The following is a 23,207-nucleotide window of genomic DNA, read 5'->3' as shown; positions in this document are numbered from 1 at the left end:
TATAAACATTTTAATTATTTCAGTTGCACCCATAATTTGCTAGCATAGAAATGGAGGTCCGGAATCCTCATGTCTAACTACATAGGCACATGATAAAAGGTGGAATTTACAAAAGCAACGAACTGTCCTATGAGCACAAATCCTGTGGCCTTTCAATGGGACATATGCTTCTGACTCATGCAGGCACTTTTGTAAATCCTACCCATGTACAATAAGAGTGGGATGTCAAAAGTGCTCAGTGTTGCCCTAACCCTTCTACCACTGTAGACCACTCAACAAAGACACCTCGCCACCCCCCATATACACACACCAGTATGTATCTGCAGTCAAAAAAGAAAGCAAGTGCTAGGATTCATAAGGAATGGGATGGTGAATAATACAAAATTTTTTATAATGCCTTTATGTAAATCAATGGTACTGCGGGAATACTGTGTGTAGTACTGATCACCTCATTTCAAAAATAATATTGCAGAACAAGTACAGGCAACAAGAGAGACCAAGGGCACAGAAAACCTCTCATATAAATAGAAACTGAAAATATTGAGATTGTTTATTCAAAACAGGAGATGAATGAGAGGGAACATGATAAGGGTATGTAAAATAATGCCTGATATAGAAAAATGGATCAGGTACATCAGCTTTCAACTCAAAAGAATTAAGTATTTTATACATTTATACATAACCACTGACATGAAACTACCTTTCTGGGAGCAGCAACCAAACAACACACTGCACAATGATAAGAAAGGAATATTTTCAGGGGTGAAGGGAAGGGAGATGGAAATTTTTGCCATAGACCAAGCAAAAGGGGTAATATGATTTTTAAAACCCATGCAAAGCAAAGGGAAACTTTGTTTTTAAAAGAACAGTGTTAACTTAAAAATCCCATCTTATAAAATTAATATCTTTGCTTATGTTACTAGAAATATTTCAAATTATTGAAAATGAAAGAACTATAAAAACCTTAGTTGAAATCCTGGCATTACAGAAGTCAATGGGAGCCAGGATTTCACCTCTTATTTCTATTTCACTAGTTATACTGTCTACTTTCTGTATTTTTTTCAGCCTGAAAAATGATATTCAGTTAAATCTAACTTATGTGTATAGTCTTTTTAACTTTAAAGTTCTCAAGGCTGCAAAGCCTGGGCATAATGTGTGTTAGAAATTGTTTTGACTCAAAGTTTTTAAAAAAAGTAATTGAAACATTTCTATTTGTTTTGCAAAAGCTTGTTTTTTTAAAAAAATATTTTTGAGCCAATTTTTAGTTGAAACTGTCCCTTTAAGAATGTCTGTCCATTAAATTGCAAGGAACTCAATCTGTTTGCCTCAGAAGGATGAAAGGCTGAATGGCCCCTGTCTGGATTTGAACTCTTGGTTCCATGGAGTCTAGGTATTTCAAACCCAAGGCTTAGACCACTAAGACATCTCTCTCTAGCATGACAACTCAATCCTTCCTATTTTAACATCTATGATATACAGATAAATGAATGCCTTGATAAAGTGGTCAGCAAATAATTTGTGTAATAGTAACAATCTACTTTCATTAAAGAAACAAGCATTTACCTTGAACGTGTTATTTCAGATACACTGGGTGGTATTTAAATTTACTGTGGCTTTTTGTCATCATTTTTGTGCTATTGTATTGTCTGAGAAAATAGGTTTGTGAAAAATAACACTAACACTGCACAGAGCAGTAGTTTTTTCCCCTAGTAGTACATGAGAAAACCCCCCGTTTATTGCCCTTGTCTCCTCACACTTCCATGGAGGTTTGCTTTGACTGGACACGCAAGCTACCTTTGCCAACCAAACCATAAAATAAATCTAATGTACCCTATAATACAGGCAACTGCAGTTAATATTGTTCAAATTATTTACATCTGAAGGGCCGCGCCTGTCTGGATGGCTGGGCCTGACGCTTCTCTAGACTTGGTTTCTGCTAATCACATCTGTTTCAGCTTTAGACTTTCACTGGTATTCTGGCAGCAGCCACAACTTTTTAACAGCTACAATAAACTACAGAGACTCATCAAATGTTTGTTGTATGTGTTAAAATTATATCCTCTTCAATTAAAACATTTGATGTGAACTAAATTACAGTGTTATCTAATAAGAGAAATTCGAAAGGGAATGTTTAAAAAAGGGCATATTTACCCACACCACTCCTATTACTACTATCATGCACAATGTTCCTAGTACGACTATTTTTTTGTTTGAATGTAAGAGAAATTCATTAGAGAAATGTATTAGCATTCCTCCAAAAATTTCTGGGTGCCTTTTAAGTGTTAAATACACTGGCACATCAAAAGATTACAAGAATGTTCTTTGTTTGGAAACGTTTGCTGTATGTCAAAGTCATTACTTTCATCCATTGTTTGACTTTGTCAAGTTTCAAATATGTTTTTATACAGTAATATAATAAAGGCAAACTCAGCACTATATTTATATTATTTTCCTATAAAGCATCATCATCATCTTCTTCTTCTTTCCTTTCTCCCATCATCTGGGGTCATACAAAAGCTTCTACCTTTCTTTATAATAGTCTGACAAAATATACATCTTGAAGCACAAAAACAAAAGATCACAACAAAAATATAAATCTAATAAAAATAGGGAAGCCTGAACTATCGTGTTTTTCACTACCCCTCCTTTTTCTTTCTCTCTTTATTTTCTTTGCAATTTAGCACTAAAATCATGTGACTGTCAAAGGCTTACAGCGCAGCCTGTAACAGTGAAATGCATGGCAGCAGAACTACATGCTGAAGCAGAAGAACATCAAACACAGATCACGTTTCTGCACAAACTAGCACGAGAGAGGGCAGGCCAAGGGTTTTACAGGGCCAAGAGATGAGAGGAGATAGAGCACTTGCCTATGCCCGGGTTGAATAAACAACAACTGATACCTTCCTACCACTGCTGACCTTTGAAACCCTCCTTAAGGTGGCTATAACCTAATTCAGCCATTTCTAACTGGAAGAATAAATTATTTTGTAATGGTTTTTATTGCCTTACACTGAACAATAGAATACAGTCATCTTGCTCAATTCTGATGCTAAAATTAACGTTTTGTTCGGAACCTCCCCCCCGAGAAGTTAATATATTATTTAAATTTAAGCAGAATATTTTGTATATTCTTTTATGTAGAATTCTTTTCTTGAAATCCAATTTTTACACAAAACAGCCTTAGTATTACTTTTCCCTAACAAAAGTGAGAAGCTAAAAATATTCAATCATCGTTTGCTGTGTTTATTTAAGAAAGTCTTACAAAGCATGAGGTAAAAATGAAACTGTCTAGAATACTTAGAGAGCAACCCATTCCTATTTTATTTCTAACTCAGTGCTTTGATTGATAGAAGACTTGCCTTTCTGAGCCCCTTTTTATAATAAACATTTTTAAATGTTTATTTTATGTCCAAGGGTAAAGAATATTTTGAGATGAAGCTCTCCATTTCCCTTTGCTGTGTCTTGGCAAGTAGTGTTGTATTTTTACATTAATAGTATTCAGATTCTTTCTTGTAGCTGTTAAATTGTTATACAAGGACTGTGGCGAGTATTTATGTTATTGGACTAAGAGGTATCTACAGTTAAACACAAGAATCCTGGAGAAGCCAGAGGAAAATTCTTACATAATTAAAGCAAATTTCCAAGAGATTTCTTTTGAGTCCCTTTGAATTTAAAAGGGATTATAGAAAATTACTTTTAGCTGGTTTTGCTTTCATTTTTTAAAAAGTCTTGATGTACATTTATTTTTATTTTATGTTTGTAATTTGTGCCAGGGTGTAAATACGTAGAGTGAACAACACTATAAACCTAATTAGTAATAAACAAAACTCATAAAGTTCACTTTTTAAATGGCACTCAGTTGTTAGCATAACAATGTAAAAGTTCCCAGTTACCTTCTAGATCTCTCTTCAGTTTTCTTAAGTCTTTTACTAGGTCTTCAAACTTAACTTGGGAGGCCTGGAAGAAATCTTGTGGTTCCGGTAGAGGAAAAATACTCTTGTCTGTTCCTGCGTCCTAAAATAAATAAATAAACAAACAAACAAACAAATAATAGGCAACTATGAAAATGAAAAATTCATATTGAAACAAAATATTTTTCTTGAAATTTTAACTATGAATTAGTGTTATAAAACTGCAGAAATATTACATTGAAAATAGTTATTCACTGGGACACATGTTTTGGGTGAAATCCTGACCTTACTGAAGTCAGTGGGAGTTTTGCCATTAACTTCAATGGGACCAGGATGTCACCCTTCATTTCCATCCTTATGCCAAAAGGATAATAATAATGTAATCTTTTTCTACAGTATTATCGTACAATTAAATTCTAATGGAGAATACCAACCTAAACTGGCAGACAAAACTAAGACCTCACAATTTCAGTTCATTTTATACCAATAAAGGTTTTGATATGGAATTAAACATTTCTTAAAATTAGATGACAACATGAACATATGTTTTACTGGAACAAGCAAGCGTATGCCAACTGTTTGCAGGTATAATCTTACCCAATTCATACTGTATGACCCTAATTTGTCATCAGTATTTATGCACTAGCTAGAATATAGTATTTTGTACAAATAAAAATACATAGTTGAGAGTTTATGTGCAGAAATAAATCACATGGGTTATTGTTTACATCTGCAACCCTAAGCATGTACCTTGTCTTTGGAATGACAATGAAACAAATCAGAAACAAAAAACCCTACAAGATTCAAAGCTTCTTCTCAAAGGAAATAGTAATGATGCAAAGGTGTTGTGTAGGAGGTATTTTAATGACAAACCATTTTACAGGCATACACTATTGAGTTTAAAATGTTTTCTGCTTCTCAAATCTCAGTCTTTAATGAAGGACAACTCCAAGGTTGTGAACATTTAGGAAAAGTTCAAAGTTATATGATTATAAAGATACAAAAAGCTTTAGAAACAAATCCAGGAAAGATGGACAAAATTTATACATTTATATCTCTCTCTGTTTTTGTCTCTTATCAGTATACTTGTCATCTCCCTTCCCAAACACACGCACACACGCCGACCCAAAAGAATATTCAGCCAAAAGCTCCTGCCCTGTGTGGGGGTTATGCTTCTAGCTATGCTAATTGAATGGTGAGTTCATACCTATCAGTCTCAATGCGGTTTTAACTCAACCCATCACAAGGTTTCATCCAGCTCATAACAGTACAGTAAAAATAATATTACCATAGGAGTTATAAAAATGTAAGTTATCCAAAGCAGCAGAACTTCTTCCCCCAAGTACAAACTCTAGTTTAATCACCTGTCAGCAGAACCAATGCAGCTTCAAACAACATCCTACCACTGTATTCTCTCGTCAACAGAAATTCTGCCTATGCATGCTTCAGCCTTCCATCAGTGCCCTTACTGAAACAGATGGGCTTTGCAGCTATTTGCTTCCTGCTTCCACAGTGTGAATAATGAACAATTTTTGTTTTTATTTTAACTGAATATTTTTTGAGAGAAATTTAAAACTGATGGAAATCATAGCCGTGTTCAGCTCGCCAGCAGAGACAGCCAAGTTCCAACAAACAGCCAGGCTATGGTGTTATGTGATAGCAAGAGTCCTAACGTATAGCATAGCCATTTCCAATAACAAACACTGATAGCGAACATGCAGAAACAAGGCTGCCATTAAAATTGTGTAGCTTTCTGCAAAACAACATGGTGCGAATTGTCTGTATAACTGCATATCAAATAGGGCTTGATTGTTCATGCCTTCCAGGTTCTAGGAAATTATACAATTACAAGTATTGTTTGGTGAAAATGCTAACAAAGTATAACATTGAAAGTAGACAATATTTAGTCTTGGTCTTAGTATTCAATTTTATAAATTTTATTTTCCCTGTTCGAACTATTTTATTCAGACAAGAAAAATTAGTAATAAATTCAAGTCTCTCTCTAATCTCTTTGTCAACACAATCTCTCTAAGTAATATACTGATACAGTAGTTAATGCAGCAAATGAATCATTTACCTTGTCCAAGTGTCGTAGGTAATATATGACAACATAATCCACAAGATTAATACCGTTATCCTAGGAATAAATTAAATATATTAATTAAAAGGTTAACTTGGGAGTGAAAACAATGTCAAAAGACCTACGATGAAAGTAGTTTTAAATGAGTGAAGAAAATCACCAAATCAGTTTAAAAGGAATATAATCCCATTTTATTAATTTATGTGGCCTTGTGGAGTAGGATCCACAATGTATTAGTTGCAGAGTCATTGATCATAAAAATCCAACTAGTATAGTAATCAGGGACCTGATTTTCCCACCACAGGACACCAATAACTTCTACCAATTGGCGTTACTGGGATCCTGCAGTGGGAAAAACTGACAGGTGTTACAATTCTCTAATAATTCAAGTAATTATATAAACAAACATTGTAATTGTCTGAAAATTTACTAAATTCACACATTTTAAAATTCACGGGTTTTAAAGCTAGACAGGACCTTTAGTTTATTTAGTCTCACCTCCTGTGTAACAGGCCATGAAGTATATAGCCATTCCATATCTTTTATACCAAATATAAAACCATGGAATATACACATGCTCAGTGCATTTCGTACATAATGTATGTTGTTTCATGAATATATACTTCTACCATGTTAAAAGATTTTCACTCTACAAAGCCACTACTTTTTCGGTCCTGCATTGCCTGTATTATTGTGCATGACAATGATATATTTTCATATGTTACTGAATCAATTTACCTCATTTCAGCTGTGGAAATGGATAAACAGTGCTTCAGGTATGGAATCATAAATTACAGGAAATTATTAAACAGCACAAAAGAAAGACAATGTAGTGTATTATACGTGGAAGGTCTTTGATGTCTTTTTTTTTTCATTTGTATATAGTGTATTGATAGCTATCAGGATAAAGGTTTGGATATGCACAATGTATGACTTGCTGCACAGAGCTGTCTGGTGTATATTTGAGTCCGCAGCACATTACATTTTATTAATAACCCAGAGTACCAAAATTTGTAATTAAGCAAGTAACTACTCTTCATACAGGCAAAACAATATATATATACTGCCCTTGTGAAGTAAAATATTAGTTCTACTTTATTCTATATACACTCTTACACCACACTGCGACAGAATGTACCCAGGTCAACACCCTACACATTACTGTAATAGTCTTTGTACAAAGTATGCTTTGTGAGATATCATTTGAAAACTCATAATTTGCTGGTTATTATTGTCCTGATAAAATTTGTGTGGCAACATTGTATGTGAAATGGTAAGATTCCACTGTATGGTATTATTACCACATGTTCCAAACAGAGGTTGGCAAACTGGTCTGTCTCAAACAAAGCAATGTGCTCTCTGCTTAATTTGCACTTAAACAGTAAACAGAGTCACCAAGCAACAAGAGAAACAAACAAAGCTCCAACATGTGAGGAAAAGCATCAGGGAGCATCCTTTCCTATGGACTCTTTGTCTCCTGCATCTCAGCTGGAAATGTTTTTTCAAGAGGAGGACTGACACTAAAAAAAGGAGAGACAAACACCACACAGCATCCCTCTCTTTCTCCCTACCCATCACATCCATGGCACTAGAAGCAACAAAGGAAACATTCACTGGACTGGAAAAGGGGTTCTGACCTAAGAAGTTTGGTCAGTAAGACTGCTGAGAGCATCTGGTGAGAAAACTTTGCTTTGAATTTAACATAGTTTGTTAAGTTAGGCACTAGTTGCGTTTTATCTTTATTTTTCTTGTAACCATTTCTGACTTTTATGCCTCATTACTTGTACTCACTTAAAATCTCTCTTTGTAGTTAATAAACTTGTTTTATTGTTTTATCTAATCCAGTGTGTTTAAACTGAACTGTTTGGGGAACTCCATTTGCGGTGGCAAGTTATGTGCATATTATTTCTTCTGAAGCAATAACAGACTTAATATAAACTTGTATTGTCCAGAAGAGGGTTGGGCATACAATGGACATATATTTCTTGGGGAAGGTCTAAGGCTGGGAGTGTGTTGGGGTCACGCTGCAGTATAACCCAGGCTGGTAAGAGCCAAAGTGTGGCTGGCTGGCTGGCTGCAGCACACACACAGACATAGCTGGGAGTGACTTGCATGCTGGATGCTGTTTGTGAGCAGTCCAGACTGGAGGTTACAACAGTAAAGCATTGTAAAGGGCACCCCAGGTTAGTATAGGGGTGACACAGCCACTCATTAGTCTGGATTGTACCCTAGTATGTCACACACACCTATCACCTTTGTTTGGCAGAAGATTGGGTCACAGACACAGAGAGATTTAAAGTGTGGGACCACAACTTTATTATCTTTCCAAGCCTTCATGCCACATAATCAATATTAAGGGTTGGCTTTTTTCAACCTATCCCTAGGATGAATCCGGATCCTCTCCCACCCAGTGGCGGATTGCTTTATGGTCCAACGGGGCCTGTGCCCAGAGGTCCCGACCAATTGGGGGGGCCCTACAGGAGCACCAGAACACTAGCCACAACCCCTGCTTCTCCTCTCTCCCCCTCCCCACTCCTCCTCTTCCCCCTGAGGCCCCGCCTCCATCTCAGAGAAGCCTGTGTGGAGGTGGTGAGCAATTCCCCCTGCCCCCATGCATAGCTGGCTGAGTGCTGCTTGCCCAAGCCCCAAGCTGAGCTAGCCACATGAAGGGCCTCCCTACCCAGCGCAGCACTGGACCGAGGACCCCTCCCACCCAGCACAGCATTTGACCGAGGGACCCCCACCCCCACCCAGCACAGCGCTGGAGCGAGCCCCTTTCCCCCTCCCCTCCCCTCCCCAGCGTGGAGTTGCTCTCAGTCCCTTTCCCCTGCCCACATGGCATGGAGATCTCCCGATCCCCTCCCCTGTGTGGCACTGAACTCCCCCAAGTCCCTCTCCCTCCTCCCCCCACTGGCCCTCTCCCCTCCCCCATGCGAGGCTGGCCTGAGCCACTCACCGAAGACCCTCTCCTGCCCTACACAGGGCTGATCCGAGCCCCACCACTCTCCCCTCCCACCTGAGCCCTGCCACTCAACCCCGCAAGCTTCTTTTTGGCAAAACTGAGCACTGGTTCCATTTGCTCTTGCCAACTGATCACCAGTTGCCAACTGATCATCGTCCCAAAAAAATTGGGACGTATGGGCCCAAAATGGGACATATAGTCATCCTAGCCAGGGGTTCCCAAACTTTTTTTTTTTAGCCAGTTGCAGTAGGGAGATTTATAAAATTCCCACCTCCTCCCCTGGCCAGGCATGATCACCATGTGCATTCAGGATGAGGATGAGAGGGGCACAGAGCAGCCAAGACTGCACTCCACCATTCAGGACCACAAGGTTTGTCTTTCCACTGCTGATCTGATCAAACATCATCCCTGCTCAGATGGAGGTAGGGCAACATGAGACCCAAAAGTGGCTAATTTTTAAATGTCCTCACTAAAGCCTTAAGTAACTATCCAGAGACTCTTTGGGGTTCCAGTTTTTCAGAAAAGAATTGGCCATCTAGGCTGATTTTTCTTGTTCACTCAGTGTAGCAGTTCAGAATTCTTGTGTTACAACTGTTATTTGAAGAAGATGTGATACTGGCCAACTTAAAAATGAAGACAGGCAACACTTTGCAGGCCATGGGCAGACTCTTCCACCAAGAATCCAAAGCCATAAACTCAAATCTGATCCTTCAGGTTTCCAGTTTCTAGCCACTGTTCCTGAACTTGACCCTCAAAGTAATTCCTCACATGCTAGTGGCTTTTGTAAAGATATGCAACTAATATCAGGAGTGAGGGTTGGAGACAGTCACTGGAGAAACCTTCATCCCTCTGTGAATCTTGACTGAAAAATACACAAAAAGGCTTTGACACCAGGATAATCTTTTCAGTGGCAGAATCTAGGTGAGACAGGAGATGTCTATGTGTGCATGTGTGAGGCAGAGGACAAAGTGGGCAGAAAGAGACAGAGGCCAGTAGTCAGTGAGGAGGAAAATTCTTTGTGATGCAAATGATCTGGGCAGAACAACAAAGAAGGGAGAAACATTCCAAAAACAACATCTACAAAGTGTGCTGCTGTTTAAAACAGATAATGGTAAGAGGCAAGAGAGATCAACCTTTTGCAGATTATGGAACATGAAAAAGATCACTTGACAAATGCCCTTTAAAGTAAAAAATACTACTTACTCTGCTCTTGACATCCTTTAGTTTCGGAAGAATTTCCAAACCAAATCCATCTGCTTGACCTCGTGTCCTGTTTCCCCCATTCATATAATTTCCAAAAGCCAAAATCAAGCCTAAAATTTCCTTCACACTTTTCATGTCCAGCAAATCCTGAAAGAGGAATACTAATTTGTAACATCAGGTGGTACAAGACGTTTACAATACTTTTACTGTTGCCCATGAATGTCACAATGATGAGACAGACAAAAGATATGGATTTCCCTAAAGCACTTATACCAATATTTACCATAATACCAGTGAAAGAGTCCCAACCATTTTCTACAATTTGTACTTAAAGTACAGTAGTCATGAAAATGGCATTATGAGGTTCCATGTTTGTCACTCACTGATTCCACATCAAAGTAAAGTAAAGGGATGTTTTGTGATTTTGGGCTCTGGACACTACAGGAGTCAAGCTGGATATTTTTTCCCCTCCCTCAGTATTCTCAGTAGTAAAGATTCTGCAGTCCAAATTATTCCCTCAATCATCCCTCTACAAAACCAGGCAGCTTTCAATGGGGATTGAACAGGTGCTACTAGGGGAACAACCAGAAGACCGTGGACTTGCACAGTTGTAACTGTGCATCAATTTGGCCTGCAGCAGCTTTCTTTCATTCTCTCACAAAATCACCAAACATAAGTTAGTCTTACTCCCAGAGCCCAGGATGCAGCGTTGGCAGTTTAAAAACAATTCATTCATTTGCAAATTGAGAAAAAGTATTATTTATTATTATTTGTATTACAAAAGTGCAAAGGAGCTCTAGTTATGGAACAGGACCCCAGTGAGGTAGGTGCCATACAAACAGAACAAAAAGACAGACCCTACCAAAAGAGTTTACAATCTAAGTAAAATCTGACATGGAATCAATGAGGTATAAACATAGAAGGGCACAATGCCAATTTTAGAGTAACATAAGACAGCAGAACCAAGTACTGCCATTCACAACACTACCCATTAGGCCACTGTGTCAGTTCTGGACAAACTGGAGAGAGGCCAGATGTGGACAAATTGGAGAGAGTCCAGCGAAGGGCAACGAAAACAATTAGGGGGCTGGGGCACATGACTTATGAGGAGAGGCTGAGGGAACTGGGCTTATTTAGTTTGTAGAAGAGAAGAGTAAGGGGGGATTTGATAGCAGCCTTCAACTACCTGAAGGCGGGTTCCAAAGAGGATGGAGCTAGGCTGTTCTCAGTGGTGGCAGATGACAGAACAAGGAGCAATGGTCTCAAAGTGTAGTGTGGGAGGTGTAGGTTGGATATTAGGAAACACTATTTTACTAGGAGGGTGGTGAAGCACTGGAATGGATTATCTAGGGAGTTCGTGGATTCTCCATCCTTAGAGGTTTTTAGGGCCCGACTTGACAAAGTCCTGGCTGGGATGATTTAGTTGGGGTTGGTCGTACTTTGAGCAGGGGGTTGGACTAGATGACCTCCTGAGGTCTCTTCCAACTCTAATCTTCTATGATACTCATATTTTAAAACCTAACTTTCAAGGCTACATAAGAATTTTCTCCGTGCTAGAACTCAACATACAAGTAGAGCTGTGCAAAAAACCAGATTTTTTGGTTTGTTGGCAATTCCAAAGAAATAAAATAAAAATTCATTTGGGGGTCAAACTGAAAATTAAAATGTTTGAAAATTTCACCAAATAGAAAAATTGAAAAAAATGTTTTTCTGGGTCAAACATTTCATTTGATCCAAAATAAAAACACTGTATGACATTTTTTCATGTTTATTAATTCAAAAAAATAAAGCTGAACAAAATTTCAAAACAAACAGTTTTGAATTTAAAAATCAAAATGTTTCATTTAAGAAATGTCAAAGTGAAACATTGATTTTTTTTAAGTTTTTTTTACAACCAAAACAATTTGGTAAAATCAACATTAATCCACAATGTTTCAGTGTCACCAAATCTGCATTTTTTGTCAAAAATAGTTTAAGCTGAAAAATTTCACCTAGTTCTACATGTAGGTTCTGAGTCACACAATGAATTTCTTTTAGAAATATTGGAAAGAGATACTATACCAATGTAAGAACACAATTGTTTGCCTGTCTAAAACAGAGATGGACCAAGAGGTTGGTGTTTGGATTCAAGATTACAATTTTGGCCCATCGCTAGATTAAAGTGATGTGTTTTGTGAATGAAATGGACATGGAAAATGAAATATATAACAGTCTATAATCTGGTGCATTATATAAATTACTATTTATCAAAATGCTAAACAGTATTTACATGGCAGACTGTAATCACTCTCTAGACTGTAGTAACACAGGCAAATAGTTTTTTTTAAGAGATTTTATTTTTATAGCACAAAGACTGGAACCTAAAAACAAACTGTAAAGGGAAGAAATTGAATAGATTATGTCTTCTCCTTCTGAGATGTTATCTTTAATTTTGTATTAATCCATATGAAGTACAATGTGTAGTATCTTGTACTATGAAGGTGACACAAAATGATGCAGATGTTCTTATTCAAAGAAATTATAAGAGGAAATTACTGCACAACAGAGTAGCCATTTCAAAAATGTTAATAAGAAAGGGCTTTATTGTTAGTTTGCTATCTGCCCAGACAAAGGGGCAGTGGATTATTGTTCTGCACCTGGGGCAGACTCAGGGAGTCACAATCGAGCTCCCACCCCAGTTTCCCTGCTGCTTTAGGGAGAGAATAAGCTGCGCTGGTGTAACGTCGACAGACCCTGGTCGATGGCGGGCAGGATCGAACCCAGGACCTCTGGAGCTTAGTGCATGAGCCCCTACAGCATGAGCTAAAATCCAACTGCCTGTTAGCTAAGGCTGTAAAGCAGACTCATTTTATCTCTCTCTTTAAGTGGTCTTGGTGCCACTAGATGGGACAGAACACCACACCCAGAAGGTGTGTGGGTTACAGTGGGTCTATACCTAGTGCACCATATGGGAGGTAGGCAGGGCAAGCCACAGTCTGGCAGTAAACCATTTTAAATTGCTTTAAAAAAAAGAAGAAGAAGAAGAAGAAAGGGCCTAAAGGTAGTATGGATAATGAATGGACTCCATGTAAACATACACTATCCCTCCTAGGCATTAAAAACTGAAATTTGGGTCCAGAAGGAACAAAAATAAATTCAGTGGTGAGGTAAATGGTGAGAGAAGTTGATGACAAAATGGGTACGCTGTAAGAGATAAGGCAGAGACACCTGCCCTGATTTTGCATTCAGTGGACCACACTTCACCCGCTCGGGGAAAAATCAGAAGAAAGGGGAAGAGGTGGGAGAGAAAGTGACTGGGAGTCAAGAAACCTGGTTGCTATTCCCAAGTCTGCTTTAGAATTGCTCTGTAACTTTGGGGAAGCCTTTCAAACTCCATGGCCCTGATTCTTATTTACACAAGGTCACTTTTTACCACCCTGGTATTGTAAAAGGACCTTAAAGTGAGTGAAAAGTAATTTAAGCCCCTTAACATTGACAGAGTGGTGTCCTTAGTATAAATGAGAATCAGGTGCTTTGTGCCTCAGAAATTCTGTGTGTCTTAATTCATTGTTTATAATGCACATTCTATAGGAAGCACCATATAAACACACAATATCATTGTTTTTATTACTATTTGGAAATACTGTGTGAAATCTTGTTTGTTTTTAACATTCCTCAGGTTTTAAGAAAGAAAGCTCATTTTTAGGACTACCTAAGTGGTTTTGTTTTAAAGCCATGGCAGAATATGGTTTGGCAACATTTCTGATCTGAGTGCTGCAAATAAATACAAAACAGTTTTTGAGACATTTGAGCGCTGAGGGAGCTTTGTTTTCAGTTAACAACATTTCAGTGACATCACAGGTACAACCATATTTACACTAGTCTCTTCTACACTGTTCGTTTCCTCTTTTTTGGCTTGTCTCCTTGTTGGAATTGGTTTTTGGGGCTCATTTTCCTCTTGAATTCTCGCTTTATCCCCATCTTCGGACTCTTCACTTTCCCCACAGATTATGCTCTCTCCCTCTAAAGCACCTCCAAATCCACTTTGCCAACATGTGAGCAGAGCAACAAATCAAAAAACAGATCCTGTCAATTTCACCTTGCTCCTTCACTCACAGGTGGAGTGGGGCAGCAGGTAGTTCAGAAGAGGCTCTTCTTATGGTAGGCCAGACAATTTAGTATGCTGGCCTTTTGCATGAATGCTTGTGGTTGCCATTCACTGTTTAGGTTTTCTTCTAATCATATAATCAATTATTTCTATTACTGTAACATCTAGGAACCCATTCTTTTTCTTCTAAAATGTATGTATTTATTTATTTTCTAGGGTTTTACTGATCTAGTTTAATTCATTTATTAAAGTTGGCTCTGATGCTGGTCTCTGTGTTACTGTAAGACTCTGTTCGGTTTTGCAACATTTGAAATTTCTTTACTGAAAATATCTATCATTTTACATGAAATGACTAGCACTATGTAAGTTTATTAAAATCTGCTATTCCGCTGGAATGAAATGTTGTTATGTAAGAGCCATATAGTGCTTTTAAATTCCTGCAAAGTTAATGTTAATGCCGAAGTATTTATATTATACCTCAATTAGCTTTAGGAAGCAAAGAAATACATAGTATTTTAAATAAACTTAATTTGTGATTGGCTTTCATTAGACTGGCAGAACCTACCTTAGAAGCACGAGTAATAACATCCACTTTTCGATGCACTGAGGTTATCCCCTCAGAGAAAACAGATTGGAAGATTATACATTGGGCACGTTCTGCAAAATTGGGGATCTGGGATAACTCATACAAAAATCTGTGAAAATAAGAACTATACTGTAATACCAAATCATTACATTTCATATCTTTTGTTATAATATAACATGTCAGAGTAATAGTGTCAAAGAAAGCACATACATAAAGTAATCTTTCTTTATTTGAATTGTAAATGAAATATGATAGAACAAAATAATTGTTTCATGATCTTTTGCACAACATTAGAGAACAGATGAGATCTACTATCAAAGCTTGTTGGTGACAAACAGAAGGACCAGCAAACTGGAGATTTCTGTTCCACTACTCTATGGACAGGAGTGTGTGTGAGAGAAACACTGCCCTCTACTGGATGAAAACAGCTCTGTACATCGATTTATCAGTTTGATTGTTTGGTGTATTGCTAAATAAAGAGTATAACAGAATAACAACAATTAAAAACAGAAAAATACCCTTTTGATCATCTAGCCAAGTGTTTCCCAAAATGTTGGTGTACCTTTGCTAAAGGGCCACAAAGGACAAGTTAAGGGCAAAGGAGATGCCTAAATTAAGATGGGCAGGACTTTAACACCATATGGCAGGAATGAGGTGCATGACTGGTTTCATTTTCATGACTACTCTTCATTTGAAATCCCTTGATACTGTGCTCTATTCTGGTCAACTCACTATAGGATAGCCATTGCTGAGATTTGAAAGATCCAGGAAATGAACCAAGTGATTCAGGGTTTTAAAGTGCAAATTATAAAATACGATTAGCCTGACATAACTCAGGAAAAAAAGGAGACAGTGAAGCGTCTCACAGAACATTTTGTTATTTTGAAATAAAGGAATGGATTAGTGACAATACCTGGTTACTTAAAACCAAAATCTATAGTCTGAATCTGTGGAATGATCGACCCTATATTGTAATTAAGGGTCATCATTACCAACAGTTGCCACTTAGGGTAATATTGGATATCACAGTTTTCCCATTATGTTGAGTATAAAATAAATATGATAACTGTACAGTTATCATATGGTAAATAGAGTTTTTTTTTTTAATGAGGACATCACAACAATTCAGGCAGACATCTTTTGTATAAAATGCAGGTTGGATTATCTATCAAAGTCAAAAACCAAACAAAAGTGTAAATTAATGCAAGAGGGTACTGGATAAAGTTTTGAAGAGGACAGAATACGCTGGGTTCACTCATTAATTGTAGCTTGGAGTTAAGAAAGGTAAGTGTTTGCCTAACTTCAAGATATGATGGAGTGCCCCATTGACCGAATGTAACTTTTTGATGGCCCTTAATACAACATTCTACTGATGATCTACTGTAAGCACAGAGGGTTTCAATATCAGGTACTCTACCCTGGCAGTGTAAGACACCTTAAAGAAAGCTTATATAAAATGTATACCCACTTGATGGCTCCTTTACCCTGACAGACTGCTGTAAAAAGGGCCTTAGTGTAACTTTGAATCAGGCCCAAAGGCCATCATAGTGTAACTATATATGAATCATAGCATCCATTGAATTGAAAGACAATGAAGTTATCATTTTTACCAAGAAATAACGCACCAGTTTATATTTATTCACATTCTAAAAACATCAAGTTTAGTGAATAATTTGAAACAAAACTGATTCTCTTCTCATGCCAGTGAAATTCAAAAGGACCACCACTGAAGTCAATGGAGATACCTCCGTGTAAGAGAGGGGAGAATGAGGACTCAGTGTCATAATTTGGGGAGAAGCAAATATTTTACCTTCAAACAAATGACAGTTCTCCAGTTACTGTGGTCAATAACATGGTCAGCAATAAAGCCCCAAATTGCATTTTGCTCCCATTTCCCTGTCTAGCAATGATTTAGTACTAGCTAGAACTACAGGAAGATTGCATTTCAGCCAAAATGCAATACTTGGAAAGAAGCTAGAGCATCTGTGTCCCTCAGACAAGACCCCATGTTGTGGTCAATTACACATATAAATCTTTTCCAGTCTAATGAATATTAGCATTTTAACAACTTTATTATCAAGAAACATAATTTAGGGGCACACTGCAATACTGCTAAGATACATTTACAGTGTACATCAACAATAGCAAATATAACATGCCAGCAAAACAAATCAAAATCACATGTGCAGGAGACCATTATTGATAACAGAAAAGCTTTCTGTTTCTCTGGAATTTCAAAACATTTAAAATTAGCAAAAGCTTCTTTTAGTCTGTACTGAATTCAGCCCAACACTTACAGTATTTTAATCCATAATGTTACCATTTGTAACAATTTTAAAAATATGGCATTTCATATTTAACTGTGCTTGAGCCTTACCAATGAAAATTAAGTTAGGTTTATGTCCCACAGTAACTAATTTTAATCTGGGCATACAAGGTTGGAACTCTTGTGTGCTTAATCTTTTTTGGGACGAATGTGCTTAACGTAGTTCCAACAAAAGCCCCTGGGTCCGCGTTTATTGAGACTGAGTGGATAGTCGTAACAGCACAATTGATTTATTGAGTTTCCAGAAAGTGCAGTATTTTGAATGGCTTATAAAACTGATGTAAGAGCATCTCTCGGGTTATGGTCAGAGCAGAGGGTGGTCAGGACTGGTGGTTGGAGCAACAATCAGAGGCCAGGAATAGCACCAAAGACCAGAGTCAGTGTCGGAGTCAGGAACCAAGTATAGCTGGGAACAAGGCTGGGACAGGATGATCATAGCTGCGGCGGGAAGCATAGAACCATAGAACTGTAGGGTTACACGGAGCCACAACGGTCATTTAGCTAAACCCCTGCCAAGAAGAAGGATTTGTTGCGTCTAAACCATACAAAATATATGGCTATCCAGCCTCTTTTTGAAAACCTCCAGTGAAGCTTCCACCACTCCCTTAGGCAGTTTATTCCATTGTTCTTACAATTAGGAAGATTATTTTGAGATTTAATCTAAAACTGGTATAGAATCATAGAATATCAGGGTTGGAAGACACCTCAGGAGGTCATCTAGTCCAACCCCCTGCTCAACCCTGGTATGCTGTAGTTTGTATCCATTGCCTCTTGAGCTGATCTCTATGGCAAGAGAGAACAATTTTTCTCCATCTTTTTAATGGCAGCCTTTCAAGTATTTGAAGGCTGATATCATGCCTCCCCTTAATCTCCTTTTTTTCGAAACTAAACATACCCAGTTCCTTCAGCCTCTGCTCATATGGCTTGCCTTCCATTCCTTTGATCATCTTTGTTGCTCGCCTATGGATCCTTTCCAATTTCTCTACATCCTTTCTATACAGCAATGACCAAAGTTGGATGCAGAACTCCAGCTGAACCCTAACCAGAGTCCAGTAGAGTGGTACTATCACATCCTGTGACTTACCAGCTATGCCTCTGTTAATGCAACCCAAAACTGCATATGCTTTTTTTGCAACAGCATTGCATTGCTGACTCATGTTGAGGTTGTGATCAACCGCGAGTGCCAGATCCTTCTCAGCAGTGCTGTGTCCAAGCTAGTTATCCCCCATTCTGTATTTGTGAATTTGGTTTTTCTCCCCTAAATGTAGCACTTACATTTGTCTTTCATTGTGTGTCTGTAGCCCACTTCTCCAATTTGTCAAGATACCTTTGAATTTTAGGGAGCAGGTGCTGGGCTGGTCCAGCTGCTGGGCTAAAGAGAAGGCCTGGTGACACTTCTCAGCCAATCAGGGGGTCTGGTCAATCAAGATGTTCAGCTTAGGTTAACTAGCTGGTCCCAGGCTCAGCACAGACGTTCTCCACCATTGCCCTGGCCTGTACATCTGGACTGTAGCCCTCCCAGTCCACCAGGTACTGGAGTTTCCCCCTAACTTACTAGGAAGAAAGAATTCATCAGATCAAATATTACTCCTGCCCTCGAATGGTTATGGATGGTGGAAGTGGGTTGGAGCGGTTCAAGAAGGGGTTCTCAGAAAAGGCTTTAGAAGGAAGTTATAAAATACAGGATGGATCTTTAGGGCTTCAGGTAGCTGCAGATTGCATGTTATTGGATTGACCTGTTCCAAGATCTTGAAATGGCCCAGGTACTGGTAATCCAGTTTGGCTGATGGGCCTTAAGATTCTGGGTGGATAATCAAACTCTGTCCCTACAACGAGGTTGGGGAAGTTTGGTGACCCTGGTTAGCCTGGTGCTATAAGCTTCTTTAGCAGATCTTACATTTTTCTTGAATTCTTGGTGCACTTCGAGCAAGTGAGTAGCCAAGTCCATGGTGGTAGGTACCTGGGAACTCGTGGGTATGTCTGGATGAAAACAAGGTTTAAAGCCATAGTTAGCAAAGAATGAAGTTTGCGTGGGTTGCATTATTGTAGGCAAATTCCACAAGGAAAATTAGTAATTAAAAAAACAGTGAAGATACCATTCTAGAATCTGGCTGATACGTTCTGTTTGCCCATTGATTTGCAGGTGATAGGCAGAAAAGGTGAGGGACTCTATGCCAAGAAATCGTAGATATACCCACCAAAAAGGGGAGATGAACAGGAGCTCTGATCCGACATGAGGCCAGTTGGTGATCCATGGTAACGGAAGACATTCTCTAGGAAGAGACATGTTGTTTCTGATACAGTAGGGAAGGCATGGCACAGAACAAAGTGCACCATCTTAGGAAATCAACCATGACATGGATGCCACTTTGCGTGGGTCCATAGTTTGTCCCTTGGGGAAGACAATATGCCCCAGGAATTCAGTCATGTCCTGGTCAAATTCACACTTCTCGAGCACCACATACAAGTGGTTTTAGGAGAATCTTTCTAAGATTCAGCATACATGTTGATCACGATAACCAGATCCTCAGTAAAAATGATCTCATTGAGGTAGATAACCACAAATTGGTCCAGCATGTCCCTAAAGAGATCATGAATGAAGCACTGGAAAGTCACCAGAGTGTTGCACAAGCTGAAGAGCATAACCAAGTACTAAAGTGTCCATACCAAGTGCGAAGGCTGTCTTCTATTCATCTCTATCTCTAATCCGAACTGGGTTACAAGCTCCACAAAGGTCCAACTTGGTGAAGACCTTGGTGAAGCAGAGTCTCTCAAAGAGTTCATTGGTAAAGGCTACTGGTTCTGGACTGTAACACTGTTTAATGGCTGTTAATCCACACAAGGCCACAGGGAGCCATCCTTCTTACCCACAAAGAAAATCAAAGCCCTGGTTGAGGACTTGGAGAGATGGATGAACCCCCTTTGCAGGTTTTCTTGGAGATAGCTTCAGACAGTCTATAACTCATTTTCTGAGAGAGAACAGATACACCCAAAAGGGATCACTGCTCCAGGCTGGAGGTCAACAGGGCAGTCGGAGATACAGTGAAGTAGCAAGATGTCAGCTTTCTTTTTGTCAAATATGTTAGAAAAAGTCTTGATATTTGGCATGTACCACTGGGACTGTTGAAGAGACCATAGGGGTTGCGAAGGATCCTTTTAGACTAAGCCCCCTGTCTTGGAATCTCCTGGGAGACAGGCAAAGAAGCAGAGTATTTATCTCTGTGGTTGGATTTTGGGAGGCAAGATCCCAGCAGTATGGTGAACTAAAATGCACCATGTCAGTTTGCGAGCAGAGACATGGATCATGGGCAATGAACCAAGGAATACAGAGGAGAACATAGGAGAATGTGGCATATGGATCAATCCAAACTGAAGAATTTCTTGATGACCTTGAAGGGTAGTGACCTCTAAGGGGCAGTTAGGCGAGTGGTGGCCTGAAGAGAGGGGCGGTCCATCAATGGACACTATTAAATCAGGGAAACTTTGCATTTGGTGATGACATTATACTCTCAAATAAATTCAAGTCCATTAAATTACCTGAGGCGCCAGAGTACCAGCAGATAAATGTTGGTGCAGGGTACCAGAGCAAGGGGGAGAATGCCAAACCTTCTATTGGAGCTGGGTGCTTGCAGACTGGGCCTCTGCAGGGCAAGTCAATGCTAAGTGTTCCAGTTCTCCGCAGTATAGGCACAGGCCTGAGGCCTGTTTTCCTCTGTGTTAGAGAAGCGGGGCCCAGCATGGTCAACCTGCATGGACACAGGCTGTGGGGAAGGCACAGAAGGTTGGTTGGCTGGAGTCAGAGTGATTGGTAGGGTCAGGAAGCTAATCTTCTTACTTGGTCGTGTTCCATCAGGCAGTTGTCAGTCTTTATGCACAGTTCAGTTAGGGCATCTGGACCTGTCAGAGGCTCCATCTACACCAACTCGTCTTTGACCTCATCATCTGAGCTGAGCTTCCTGCTCAGTGCTAGTGCTGCATAGCCTCATTCCATTTGGTGGCTGCTACCAAGTGTCGAAACTCCACGGCATAATGAGCAACTGGACAATGCCTCTGCAGCAATGCCTGGAGAGCAGCCTCTTCCATACGCATGCGACTCAGGTCAATGAAAATCATCGCCACGGTTTGAACAAAAATTCTCAATTGGCTCAGAAGAGGACTCAAATTCTCCAGCAGTGGAGAGGCCCAGGCTAATGCCTCTCCAGTCAGCAGGCTGATAAGTCCTACTCAGGAGTGGACAGGGGAAATGACTGAGGGTGCAACAGAAATAGGGCCAGCACTAATTCAGAAACTTGAGGAACTTACTACGGTCGCCAGTTAACTCGTCCAGCAGGGAAATTTTTGGTTCTCGAGTGGCTGGAGTTGGAGCTGCAGGTGGCATAGCCTATGCCTAGGTGCCACACTCTGGGCCTGCAGGGCAGCAACCTGAGTCTGCAGGTTCTGCAAGAGACTCACTATCTCCGACAGGGAGACACTGGCCCTAGCAGTATCCATTCTGCTAGCAGAACCTGTCCCTTCTTTCAGAAGGAGGATGCTCAAACTGCCACGGACTGGGATGTGGGTGGTCAGGCCTAGTGGTTGCAGCAGTGGGTGATCAAGCTTAGGGGTCAGAGCTGGAGTCAGAGGTCAGTAGTCAGAGCCAGAGTCAAGAACCAAGCAGGAGACCAGCTCTTGAACAGACTGGAGCAGGGCAGGAGCAAGGCTGGGAACAAGGCAGGCACAGGAGCAACTGCAGCTGCAAGAAAAGCACTGAACAGCAGCCAGGGCTGCTGTTCCTTGGCTTCAGAGCAGGCCTGGTAGGTTTGGTCTATCGAGGTGTTCAGCTGAGGTCAACTAACTGGTCCCAGGCTCAGCTGCAGGCCCTAATTCCTGACCACTGGTTGATTATTTCATTTTAAAGCAACATTTAAAAAAGAAAAGTCTCCTTAATCAACATCTCTCAATAACAGGGGAAATCATGGGATAATTAGGTAAGGATTATAAGAACTGTTTTGGTAAAGACGAGATGGTGAAAAAGCAGACTCATTTTATTTGGAATTACCAACAATAATTGGTTTCTTTAAAATGCCTCATTTTTAACTACAGAACAATGACAGCATGAAACTGACAGGGTGACTAATGTGGACCAACCCCTCCCCACCATGATTTACAAAACTAGGCATGGCCTCTTATAATTCCAGAACACTAAGCATGATTCATATTTTCCAGGACATAAAATGTGCTTATATTTATTTCACTCAGCCCTGGTCTACACTAGGAGTTGAGGTCGAATTTAGCAGCATTAAATCCATTTAACCCTGCACCCGTCCACACGACGAAGCCCTTTTTTTCAACTTAAAGGGCTCTTAAAATCAATTTCCTTACTCCACCCTCCGACAAGGGGATTAGCGCTGAAATCGGCCTTGCTGGGATACTGTGGATGCAATTAGACGGTATTGGCCTCCAGGAGCTATCCCAGAGTGCTCCATTGTGACCGCTCTGGACAGCACTCTCAACTCACATGCACTGGCCAGGTAGACAGGAAAAGGCCCGCGAACTTTTGAATTTCAATTTCCTGCTTGGCCAGCGTGGCAAGCTGCAGGTGACCATGCAGAGCTCATCAACAGAGGTGACCATGATGGAGTCCCAGAATCGCAAAAGAGCTCCAGCATGGACTGAACGGGAGGTATGGGATCTGATCACTGTATGGGGAGAGGAATCCGTGCTATCAGAACTCCATTCCAGTTTTCAAAATGCCAAAACATTTGTCAAAATCTCCCAGGGCATGAAGGACAGAGGCCATAACAGAGACTCGAAGCAGTGCCGCGTGAAACTTAAGGAGCTGAGGCAAGCCTACCAGAAAACCAGAGAGGCAAACGGCCGCTCCAGGTCCGAGCCCCAAACATGCAGCATCTATGATGAGCTGCATGCCATTTTAGGGGGTTCAGCCACCAGTACCCCAGTCATGTTGTTTGACTCCTTCAATGGAGATGGAGGCAACACGGAAGCAGGTTTTGGGGACGAGGAAGATGATGATGATGAGGCTGTAGATAGCTCACAGCAAGCAAGCGGAGAA

General features: G+C 39.9%; 1 protein-coding gene across 6 annotated transcripts in view; it reads right to left on the bottom strand.

Moving 5' to 3' along the window:
* Positions 1-23,207, bottom strand: part of FMN1 (formin 1) — a 430,195-nt gene that overhangs the window by 95,737 nt on the left and 311,251 nt on the right. For all 6 annotated transcript variants that reach the window (XM_043548088.1, XM_043548089.1, XM_007069366.4 and 3 more), the window contains 4 exons: positions 14,809-14,938; positions 10,157-10,303; positions 5,989-6,048; positions 3,894-4,014 (listed from right to left, as the gene is read on the bottom strand). In XM_043548088.1, coding sequence (XP_043404023.1) covers positions 3,894-4,014; positions 5,989-6,048; positions 10,157-10,303; positions 14,809-14,938 — 458 coding nt within the window. The remainder of the gene's footprint in view (positions 1-3,893; positions 4,015-5,988; positions 6,049-10,156; positions 10,304-14,808; positions 14,939-23,207) is intronic.

This window comes from Chelonia mydas, chromosome 6, assembly GCF_015237465.2.
Source record: "Chelonia mydas isolate rCheMyd1 chromosome 6, rCheMyd1.pri.v2, whole genome shotgun sequence".
Lineage (NCBI taxonomy): Eukaryota > Metazoa > Chordata > Testudines > Cheloniidae > Chelonia > Chelonia mydas.
This window is presented reverse-complemented; position numbering and strand designations above follow the sequence as displayed.